At 39.2% G+C, this 12133-nt stretch overlaps 1 protein-coding gene across 1 annotated transcript; it reads right to left on the bottom strand.

Moving 5' to 3' along the window:
* Positions 1–2106: 2106 nt before the first annotated feature.
* LOC123231965 (transcription elongation factor SPT4-A) lies at positions 2107–2463 on the bottom strand. The gene has a single exon (XM_044658290.1). The coding sequence runs from the start codon at positions 2458–2460 to the stop codon at positions 2107–2109; it is 354 nt and encodes a 117-aa protein (XP_044514225.1). The 5' UTR covers positions 2461–2463.
* Between the last annotated feature and the right edge of the window lie 9670 nt (positions 2464–12133).

Below are 12133 nucleotides of genomic sequence, written 5' to 3' on the forward strand. Positions count from 1 at the left end.
CAGGATGGGACTAGTTTTGAGAAGACATATGGTTGGTTGAGAAGCATCATTGTGAGAAAATTCTTTCCCTTCAGTCTTCAGACTGTTTAGTTTAGGTCAGTGATGGAGAATCTTTAAGGGACTGAATGCTGGGCCTTGTCCCCATCTCACCCCTCCAGACCAAGTGCTATGCCTTACCCCAGAGAATGAGTATCATGCTCTGCCCTTCTTCCCCCCAGCCCCAGACAGGAGAGGGAGGAAATATTCCCTTTGAGTTGTTGGGCAAGGGGATGGGTGATGAGAGACATGTGTGAAGAGGGGGAGGAGAGTGACCCCAGCACTCTGCCCCATTCCAGCTATGTGTCATGCTGTGAGCTATTATCCCCTCAAATCTAGTTCCTCTCCAACCCCCCACCAAGGAAATCACCTTCACCACAGACTCAACAGGATGCTATCCTCACTCAGCATGTGAGGTCCCCCTTTCCCACCAGCTCATTGCCCACTCAGGAGAGAGAGGAAGCACTCCCATTGGGCTGCTGGGCAGAAGGGCAGTTGAGTAAGGAATGTCCTCTGGCTTTGTATTAATGAACTCTGGCACGAGACTGCAGGTGTCTTCACAGATAGGTGTCTTGAAGAATTGGTTTCAAATAACGCAACACAACCCCCTCCTACCAATTCCAACCACTGAATAAATTTTCTCACGGTACAGAAATTATTAAATAGAAAGGCAATGATGCCAGCCCCAGAAATGAGTCACAATAAGCAGTCAATGTGGTATACTCAATCCCATACCCACTTGCTGTTCTAATCACAATTCCCTTAAAATACAAATTAATAACAATAAGACAACAATGCACGATAAGTAAATTAGGTCCATAAAACAAGTCTTAAAGGCAAAAGATCATTAAATGTGAGGAATGAGGTGAAGCTTCATGTAGGAAATGATGTTTTAGCTGGGCTTTCAAAGACCAGATAGAACTTTAGTGAAGAGGGAGAAAGGGAGGTGGGGCACAAGGGTTATTCAGAGTAGTAAGTAGTTCAATTTGTCTAGAGCTAAGAGTAGATAATGAGAAAGAGTAGGAGATAGAGCTGGCATCATATTATCATGGGGTCATAGATTTAGAGATAGAAAGAACTTAACAGGTGATTGAATATAATTTCTTCAGATGAGGACACATGCATAGAGAGGTTAGAGGAATTACCACAATCCCCCAGCCAGTGAGAGTTCAAGCAAATTTTGAACTCATATCTTCTTGCTTTGAGCTCTGTTCATCCTTCACTTGGAAGAAGACCTCTGATATCTCAGGGTGATGTCTTGATCACTTCTGAATCCTATTTAAGTAGCAGAGTCAATGGCTTCACTTTCTCTCTTCCATATCTTCAATATCTGGCTAAGTTCTTAGGCCCAGAAAGCACCTGCTTCAACCTACTCCATGGCCATTAGAACAAAAGTCCTCACCTACTCATTTTGCCAGAGGAAAGCTTAGTATGCTTGGCATAGACAACCCCCCTAATTCATCACTAGGTTTGAGAACTGATGGTTACTCTCAATCTAGTTTACTCAGCCTGCTAAGATTGGTTTTCTGGAGTGATAGCTGTGAAACTACTGTTTCCTGGAGCAACAGGTGAGTTGGATGAAAAGCATACACCAAAAGTTGATGAGCTGTCCTGAAAAGGACACAGCAAGCCCTCACACCAGAGTTGCTGATGCTCCCTGAACACCCACTATCATATGCTGTTGGGATAGGTTATTTCAAACCATAGAGAACTTAGAATTCCAAGTATATCGAGGCTGATCAAGGAAAACTAATCATTTTGTTTTTATTTCTCTTTGGTGAAAGTAAAAGAGTTTACATTTATTATCATATGACCCATTCACAATCTAAAAGCCTAGCACTTACAAAAACAAAGAGTACTCTACCTCAACATTTCCATAACCCTTTATGTCCAACTTTTTCAACCCAGAATCAATGTTTCTGCATTCATTCCTGCTTTTGACACTCCTCCAAGACTGGCAGATGAAGAAAGGGCAGGGAAAAAAAAAATAGTATTCTGTCAGTTGTCCAGCAAAATCTCCAGTAGTGGTAAGGGTTGAGGGCAGAGTGGGTTGGAGTCTTCCGTGGCTCCCTAGGTCTTTACCGCTGTGTCTCTGGATTTGTAAGCCACACCTCGGCTCTTCAGCTCCCGAACGATTCCTTGAGGCAGGCGGCCAGTGACAGACACTGCATAAACTCCAGGCTTGAAGGTACTGACTCGCTGCCATTTAGAGACCCAGCTATCCTCTGGGCTCATCATTGCAATGATCCCGTCAAAAGAAGAGCTTGTGCAGTCATACACCATCTCTCGGTTCCCTTTCATCTGTAGGTACGAATCGCAATTATCGCAGCCGTCATACTCAAACTGGTCTATTGTCTTCACCAAGGAACAGAGGAGACAAGCTCGCAGATGTCGCAAATCCTTGGGAACGGTCTCCAGTGCCATGGCTGCTACAGAAGAAGTTGGAAAAATCACCTGAGCAAGAACTATAGCAACCAGACCGTTACTCCCCAACTGTGTGGGAAGTGTAGAGCCTCCCTCTTAAGAAGGCTGACAACTTCCGGCCAGGGCGTGCCTCTAGCGGGGACCTTTCTGCCTTAAAAGGCTATTCTGTGCTCCTCTGCCCCGCCCCTCAGATTATCACGTGGTCTCTCACTTCAAGGGGGCTGGGCTGAGCTAATGCCTCCAGCGCTGCAGGTCTAGCCAAATTGTTGTAACAGTCTTCTGAAATCTCTTTGAGTCCAGGGTTGTCCTCAGTAAATTGAATCAGCTCTCAGCGGCTCTGTGTCTCTTCCCTCTCTATCTGGGCTTTGGTTCCCAAGGGAACTGGGGCTGGTTCTAGTGACCAAACCAAGCCCTGAAAGCGAGTGTGTGTTTTAATTTTTTTTCTAATAATATATACATTTTTTAGAGGAGTAAAGATAACGTTGATTTCTTCTCAGAACTACCTGTTTATATCTTTTCTCCATTTATCAGTTGAGAAATGACTTGAATATTTACTAATTTGACTCATTTTTCTATATATTTGGGAAATGAGGTCTCTATCAGAAAAAACTTTGTAAACATTTCTCAGTTTCTAATTGCTTTCTAATCTTGGCTTCGTTGGTTTTGTTTGGTTCAAGAACTTTTCAATTTCATGTAATCATCAAAATTATTCATTTTTTTGGTATATTGTAATGTTTTCTGTTTTTTAGTTACACATTTTTACCTTATCCATAAATCTGACAGGTAAAAACTATTCTACTCTTCCCTAATTTGCTTATGATATCATCCTTTATGTCTAAATTTTGATCTTATCTTGGTATATATTGATCTATATTTAACTTTTACCAAACTGTTTTCCTATTTACCCAGCAGTTTTTGTCAAATAGTGAGTTCTTATCCTCAAATATGGGATTTTCACATTTCTCAAACACTGGATTACTATGGTTATTACCAACTGTGTATTGTACACCTAATCTGTGCTAATTATCTACCACTCTATTTCTTAGCCAGTATCAGATTGTTACCAGCTATGTATTATATACCTAATCTATTCCAGGTATTTACCATTCTATCTCTTAGCTAGTATCAGATTGTTTTTATGATTACTTCTTTTTAATACTGTTTCGGATGTGGTAAGAATAAGATTAATCCTTTTTAAGAGCCCCCACAAATAGTTTTATGAGTTTATGGCATGGACTTTGTCCAGGGGATTGTGCTTCCCTAGACATTTGCTGAGATAACACAGGAAATTCCTTTGATGGAGTGTCTTCAAGAAAATCATTGTTTTGGGGGGGCAGCTGGGTATCTCAGTGGAGTGAGAGTCAGGCCTAGAGACAGGAGGTCCTAGGTTCAAACCCAGCCTCAGCCACTTCCCAGCTGTGTGACCCTGGGCAAGTCACTTGACCCCCATTGCCCACCCTTACCACTCTTCCACCTATGAGACAATACACCGAAGTACAAGGATTTTAAAAAAAAAAAAAGAAAGAAAAAAGAAAATCATTGTTTGAGGGGAGCTGGTGCCTTGTTTCCTTATAAAAAGAAGCAATGAAATGGCCTGCCCTTTTATCCATTCATTCTTGCAAAGAAAATGGTAATATGCAGCATATCTCACACAGTCTATGTTTGCCTTGACAAGTCTAAGATTGTAATTCAGGGGAAAGTTCTTAGATAAGTAGATTTAAATGTTACCCATATTGAGAAGTGTGAAAGGAAATTCTTGGTTCTCTTTGTCTAGTCTGAGTTTACACTTGTGAAAAAGGAATCCTTTATTTTCTTTGCCTAGTTGGAGTTGAAACTTTCTTTAACAATAACTTAAATACCTCTACTTAGTACCTCACTAGATTGTGAGGACAGGATTAACTTTCCTTTGTCTACCTTTTGATTGAATCAACACAAACTTGAACTAGGTGGAGGAGCTCACAAACCACTTATTGAATTCATACCTTACTTAGTGCTAGTGAGGAGCCAGTAAGATACTTGGAGAGTTCCACCCTTTTATCTAACTCAAACAGCCAGAAATTTTTGAATTCTTTTAAGAGTTTATATACTCAGAAATGTGTGAATCCAAAGGTGATAACTCAGAAACGTGTGAATCCTAGGAGGAGAGGTAACACTTTTAGAGGTGAAAAGTCAATCCCACAGACACTGACACCTGGGTAGTGCTAGACAATTTGGAAACTGTGATTGGCCCCTGTGAAAAGGGGCAGGGACAGGAAACCACCATAAAAGCCACATAATTCTTTGGCTGGGGCAGTCTGGTGAAATTCAGTCTCATGGAAAGTGTCTCCTGGATATAGTCTTCAAGGGAACTTCACTAGAGATTTCAGCGAGAATTGTGACTTCAGCTTAGATTCTGACTACTGGACTACTTCACTGGGCAAGCGAAAAGGGCTGACTCCTTCCTAGTTTCCTAAGAGACTAGCTTCCATCTTGGAGGAGGCCTCTTAGTTACTCGATACCTGCCCTCCTGGCTGAGGACTAGGTTAGGTATTTTCTGTAACCTCTCTCACATTTCTCTACTTTATTGTTTCCCCTCTCATTTGATTAAATAAACTTCTGACTGGAGATATAATAACTTTGGTGACCACTTTATTTCATATAATTTAAGTCCAACCACTAAATTTAACCTTTACAGAAGACAACCAAACCCAATGTTGCTGAAGAAATTATAAAGAGACACTGAAGAAAGGAAAGAGAAGAGGGCCTAGGAGAAAGCTTTTGGATGTACTGATGCATTGAAAGAGTGTCTATAGTGACAGGGAAGGAGCATCAGAAGCGGTTAGATGGGCAAGAGAACTAGCAGAGAGCAGTGCCAGAACATTCTAATGGTTCTCTCCTCATTCTTCTTACTGCAATAAAAACATTTTATTGCAGGAGGAGGCAACAGAAATGGAAATAGCAGAATTGAATCAGAGTAGGAGAAAGAGAGAGAAGAAGCAAGAGGAGGAGAATGAAAAGGAGAGAGAAGGAAAGGAGAAGGGGGAATAAGAAAAAAGAGAGGAAGCTGTTTCAAAGTGCTCTGATCTTGTTTATCCATGGCTAAAAAAGCTTCAATGGCTCCCTATTGTTTCTAATAAAATACAAACTCCTCTGAGTTAAAGACCTTCACAATCTAGCTCTAATTTATATTTCCAGACATTTCTGTTTCTTCCAGTCACACACACTCTATTTTATCCAATAGGCTCTAATTGATATTCCCCATAGAGAACACTGTCTCCTGTACCCATTCTTTGATATAAACTGATCTCTACTTAAGATTTATTCCTTTTGAGCTCCTTTTCCTAACTACCAGGTCCATTCAAAGCTTATATGGAGGAAATTTTTCGTTTCTCACAACACTGAAATTACAGGTCAATACTATCCTTCTTTTCCCCTAATATCCAGCTCTTGAAAATATCACAGGGCCTTATAAATAATAGGCACTTAATAAATCCTTTTAGAACTGATATTTATAACAGGAGCATTTGCTCAGTGAACACTTTTCTTGCCTGATACCTGACAGTGCAAGTCTTTTTAGCCTTACTTTTCAAAGGAGGAAGAGAAATCAGAAAGAAGTTTTACCTTGTTCAAGCCAACATGCAAAGGGGTAGTTAGATCTTGAACTTCTAACTAAATCAGAGGGCCTCTATATAATCAAGAGATAAGGTTTAATTTAAATGAATAATCTTCATAGCAAAATGATAAATGTGACACTGATTTATGAATTTTCTAATTATACTTCTATTTCCAGGCATTATTTGCCATTTTCTTTTTATCCATATTATTTACTTTGTGTGGGTTGCTAGGTAGCATAGTGGATAGAGGATATAGTGGGCTATTTTTAGAGTCAGATTGACCTGAGTTCAAATTTAGCCTCAAACACTTAATATTTGTATGACCCTGGAAAAGTCACTTAGCTCTTTTTGCCTTTAGTTTCCCCATCTATAAGATCAATTGGAGAAGAAAATGTCAAACCACTCTACACAGAAAACCCCAAATGAACATGGCTGAAAGCTGAAAAACAACAACCTCCTTTGTCTGCTAACATAACTCTCCTTCTTCCTGCCACTGAATTTCCTTGATCAGAAGTAATCAGGAAGCCCATGCTGTTCCAGTGATCTGCAGGGAAATCAAACTCTTGGCTTTCTTTAGTTTATTATAAGTACTCTAAGCACTGGTGAGACCAGAATGCAGCACAGCTGGCCCAGATGCTTGTCATCCTAAGGCCTGTAATAAAGGCAGATGTACCAGAACTATTTGGTAAGAAAGTCATCTGTTTATGAAAACCCAAGAAAGCAAAAGAGAAATATTATTTATGTTTTATGTCATTCATGCACATATAGGTCTTTTGAGAATGTTAATGGCTATTGCTCTCTTTACAACAGGAGCATCCTTATCTTTACTATGAAAGTGTGCTGACCTTGGTCACAATTCTAGCTCTTCTATTAGCTATATCTATGACCTTGGGCAAGTTAATAAAATTCTGAGCCTCATATCACTCAACTAGAAAATGAGAGTTGAACTAGGTTATCTCTAATGTCTCTTCCAGTTCTGACATCCTGTGTTTATATTATTTTAATCTAATAGATGAAGTGGTCATTCTTTGAAAAGCAAATTGATATACTTGTATAAACACCATGAAAGATTCTGTCTCCTCTAGGTTTTCTTCAGTTCCTGATGGGCACAACCCATTGAATTCTCAGTCAATCATCTGAAACTATAATATGTCAAAATATCAGCACAGCTGTTATCACACTTCCCATATGGTGCTTCTGTTCTTCATCAATGCATACATGCTTTGTGAGCCTTAACTCTACTAAGTCTGAGAAACTAGTTGAATTATCTCCTTTTCCCAGATGGAGAAACTGGACCATGACAAGGGACTGAGGCAAGATCACAGATACACATGGCTTGTTCTATGCCCTTCATACTCCCTCTATGCATTATTATTGGAGGTTATATTAGCATAGTCACTGAGAAGAGGGGAGCCAATTTCCTAGGTTTTTAGTCAGAGACCAAGAACTATTGAGGGCCTGCCATACAGATGATACAAGGGTGGTGGGGAGAAAATAGAAAAGGAACTAAAACAAACATTTTTGGATTAAGAAGGGAACTTAAATAAAGAAATGCAGTGTGAGATTTGAGTCAAAATCAGCATATCCTCCATCTTAACCCTGACAGAGTTATCTGGGAAGAAAACATCATGATTCATTTCCTAAGTGTGAAGATGGCCTGGGAACCTCTCAGGTAAAAGGGAATTCTTTGGTCTCTTCCAGTTTATATTTATGAAAGGGAATCCTTTATTCTCTTTGCCTAATTGGATTTAACACTTTGGTTAACAATAACTTAAGTACCTCACTAGATTGTGAAGGCAGGATTAACTTCCCTTAGTCTACTTTTTTTATTGAATCAATACAAGTTTGAACTAGATGGAGGAGCTTGCAAACCACTTAATGAATTGACACCGTACTTTGTGCTAGGTGAGTACGAGCCATACCCTTTTTTCTAACTCAGTCACTCAGTAACTAGTGAATTCTTTTAAGAGTTTACATCATCAGAAACTGTGAACCCTTTCAGTGAGTATTCACCCCTCCAGAAGGTGTGACCTGGTTCCCACAAACACTGCCTTTGGGCAGTTCTAGACCATTTGGAAGCTGTGATTGGCCCCTGTGAAGAGGAGACATGAAGTCATTATAAAAGGCCCTGAATTTCTGAGGCTAGGGGGAGTGGACTCCAAGAAGGAAGTCAACTTCAAGAAGAAAGTCAGCCTCAAAGAAGAAAGTCAGCCTCAGGAGTCACCTTGAGCTCAAGTTATTGTCTTGACCTGCCTCTTGGAGGAAACTTGGGTGAGTGGATAGCTGGCTTTCCTTCCTGTCCTCTGGAGAGAGTTTAATTCTGGTTGAAGGCTAACAAGTCCTGGCTGAGCCAAGCACTGGAACAATATTTAGTTAGATAGGTTTATGTCTTCTGTGCCCTTTTGTATTCCTCTGCTTTCACTCTTTCCAACTCTTTTGTAAATAAAAGATTTATAATTTTCATATGTTTAGCCAAATAATTAATTTTAATATCTACATCCAAGGTGCTCGTAGAAGGTTGATCAGATTGGCTAAGGGACTTTATTACACCCTCTAATTCAGTGGATAGGAATATCATTAGTATAGGTAGCTAAGTTGATGCATTATACAGAATTCTAGGCCTGGAAACACAAGACCTGTGTAGCTTTAGAGGCTTACTAGCAGTGTGCCCCTGGAGAGGTTATTTGACTTCTGTTTGCCTCAGTTTCTTGAAGTATAAAATGGGGAAAATAACAGCATCTACATTCCATGGTTGTTGTGAGGTCTTTTAGCACAATGAGTGGTACATATTAGGCACTACAGTATATAGATACTTATTCCCTTCCCTTCCCTTCCCTCTGCTTAAAAACCATCAAGCTATTTGGAATCAGAGATTTGGAGCAAGGGGAGAATGTTTCAGGTAAGTCCCTAGAAGGAATCATTTGGGATTGGGGTGGGAAATCCTGAGCATCAATCTGGGGCTCTTCTTGCCCCCTTAGATGAAAGATTTATGTATTTGCATCAATGTTCCTAAAAACATCTGCACCCAGAGCTGAAACAAAGACAAGGGCTGATTCAAGATGCCACTAAAAGCTCTAATGTGTGATTAAAGGTCACTTCCTGAATTCCCAGTGAAAGAGAGAAAAGGTCTTCCAGTCACCTGTAGCTATGAATCACTTCTTTGCCATATTGATCCTCTAAACTTGGACCTGCTTTTCCTCTGGACTTCGTATTATTGGTGAGAGATAATGTTACATACTTTGGGGAGGGGATAATGATGATAACTAATACTTGCATAGCACTTTAAGATTTACAAAGGGATTTACGATTTGATTTCATTTTATTCTTACAATAACCCTGGATGGGGGTTAGATATCTTTATTATTTTCATTTTACAGATGAGGAAACAGGGGCAGACAAAGGTTAAGTGATTCACTCAGAGTCACACAGCTAGAATGTGTCTGAGCCCAAATTTGCACACATGTCGACCTGACTTCAGGTCTCTTGCTCTATCCATTGAGCTCCTGGCTGAGTAGGATGTGCTGTGATTTAAAGAAATCTAGTGATTTTAAGAGGCAAATATGAGAAGAAAATGGATTTCAGACATAGGAGACTATATGTGCAAAGATATTATAGATAGAATGTCATGTACAGGGAATACCTGGCAGGCTAGTTTGACAGAAACCGAGAGTTCTGGAAGGAGAGCAATTTGAAATAATGGTGGATAAATAAGTCAGGGTCATATTTTGGAAAGCTTTAAATGCAGGCTGTGGAGTTTGTGTGTTTTCCTCAGGCAATAGGGAGTTATTGACAATCACTGAATTAGGAAGCAATATGGTCAGATCTAAATTTTAGGAATATTGATTTTGTGGTTGTCTGGAGAATGGATTAGAGAGGACATACCACAGGAGGGATGATCAAGTAAGAGGCAATTGTAACAATCCAGGTGAGATGTAGTAAGGACTTGTAGGGTAGAGACTATGTGAGTTGTGAGAACATTTATGAGAGGTAGCATTGATAGGCTATTACAACTGATTGGATATGGGAATTGAAAGAAAGGAAGAGAATAAGTTTACTTCAAGATTGTAAACCTGAGTGATTGGAGGAATGGTGGTGCTATCAAAAGAAATGGAGGTTGAAAGAAATTTTGAGGGAGAACACAATGACATGTTTTAGAGAGGCTAAATCTAAGATGTCACCATCTAGGTAGAAATACCCATTTACTAGGTAACAGGTGATTCAGAACTGCAGATAGAGTGTTCCCTTTATAGAGATAATTGAATCCATTGGAATTGATGAGAGAAACAAGAAAGTATCTTCCACTGGAGAGCTACCAGAGATGGAGGCAGTGTCGTACAAAGGAAAGAGCACAGAAATTGGAATCAAATGGCCTGGGTTCAAATTCTGGCTCTGCCACTTATTGGTGGTATAATGTTGAGCATGTCAACAAGACTCTCAAGGGAATGAATAAGACCAAATAGCTTTAAAAGTAACATCCTGTGGCTTACTGTGCTCTTAGTTCTCAATCTTGGGACTTTCTGTTGCCATTCAACAGCTGAGAATGAATGTGATTCCAGCTTTCTCATTTCAGAACACTGGTAAACTGAATTATATCTATTGAAGGTGACCTAGATTGTGAGAGAGCATGTAAAAAGAGCTGGAGATATTTAACCTCCAGTAATGATAAAGTTCCAGGGAGACATGATCTTTGATTTCATATATCTATAGTGGGGGAGGTTTTAAGCTACACCAGTAGAGAGAGTATCCACTTGGATGAGATCATAGATACATGGTATTTCTCCTCCAACACACTTCGCTATGTATTACTAGGCAATCTTTATTAGTGTAAGTGACCAAAAAATCCATCACCTGATGACCACCTAATGTCTAGTGATGATGCTCATCCTCTCTGCATTTAGCTAGACAAATCTTTAGATGACAAGGATACATTTGTCATCAAGTTCATAATTCAAGCCTTTCAAAGTTAGCTATGCTGCTGGGGAAAACAACAAAACAAAAGAAAACATGGAGAACTTCAGATTACCTATTTGTCATAGCTTTTTTTTTAAAAGATGGAAGAAAAATTGAGTAGAACTACTATCCTAGAACTGGTTCAAAGTAATGAGGAAGAACTGATTACTGAAATAGAAATGTTAGTAACCTTGGGGTGGGAGAAATACCACTTAATCTTAGACTTTGTGATAAATAGAAAAAAGGCTGTTCATGATCTGACATGCGTCCTAGCTTTGGAGAGAACAGATTTTCAAAGTGAAGGAAAAAAAAAAGATGTTGCAGGATTCACAAAACTAAAATTTTACAGAGGAAGTCAGCTCAGGAAGCATGGAAAAGCCTCAAGCATGAAATTATGAAGAATGAAATGTAAATGATTCTGATGAGGAGAAAAAAGGGTCTAAAATAGCAAACCAAGGGAACTAATCCATCAAATTAGATTAAAGGGAGGAAAAAAGTGTAGTTGATGCAAGTTTAGTTACAAAAGGAGGATTAAATGCAAGAGAACATTTTAAGAATAGTGTTAGATGTTCAGCATGAGTTGAAACTGATGAAGAATGATAAGGATCATAATAAAGTTGTTTTGCTTTAAAAACAAGCATTGTATTTGGAGGAAAGAGATCAAAGGACTGTTAAGACTACCCCTAGTTGTGGCACAATGGATAGATGCTGGTCCTAGAGTCAGGAAGACCTGAATTCAAATCTAATCCCACACACTTAGTAGCTGTACAGTCTTGGGTGTTTGCTTCAGTTTCTTCATCTATGAAATGGGAATAATAGTGCCTACTTTTCAGGGTTCTTGTGAGGATGAAATGATATAATAATTGTAAAGCACTCAGCTTAGTACCTGGCACATAGTAAGCACTATATTAATGTTAGTTGTTATTATTAACAGATCATAGAGTATATATAACTATTGAAATCTTACTTTTATTCTATTTTCTTTTTCGAGAACAGTGGTCTTTAGATAAGAAAAAAACAAGATAAACCATATCTATTCCATTTATAGGAGCTAGAAATATCCTCCTGATAAACTAAAATTATTTGTTGACCTGGTGGAATGACACTCTAATATACTAGAATCAGCCCTA

This window comes from Gracilinanus agilis, chromosome 1 (genome assembly GCF_016433145.1).
Source record: "Gracilinanus agilis isolate LMUSP501 chromosome 1, AgileGrace, whole genome shotgun sequence".
Classification (NCBI taxonomy): domain Eukaryota; kingdom Metazoa; phylum Chordata; class Mammalia; order Didelphimorphia; family Didelphidae; genus Gracilinanus; species Gracilinanus agilis.

Excerpts from the sequence above, each read along its gene's own strand:
- LOC123231965 (XM_044658290.1), bottom strand. The coding sequence starts at position 2,460 with ATGGCACTGGAGACCGTTCCCAAGGATTTGCGACATCTGCGAGCTTGT.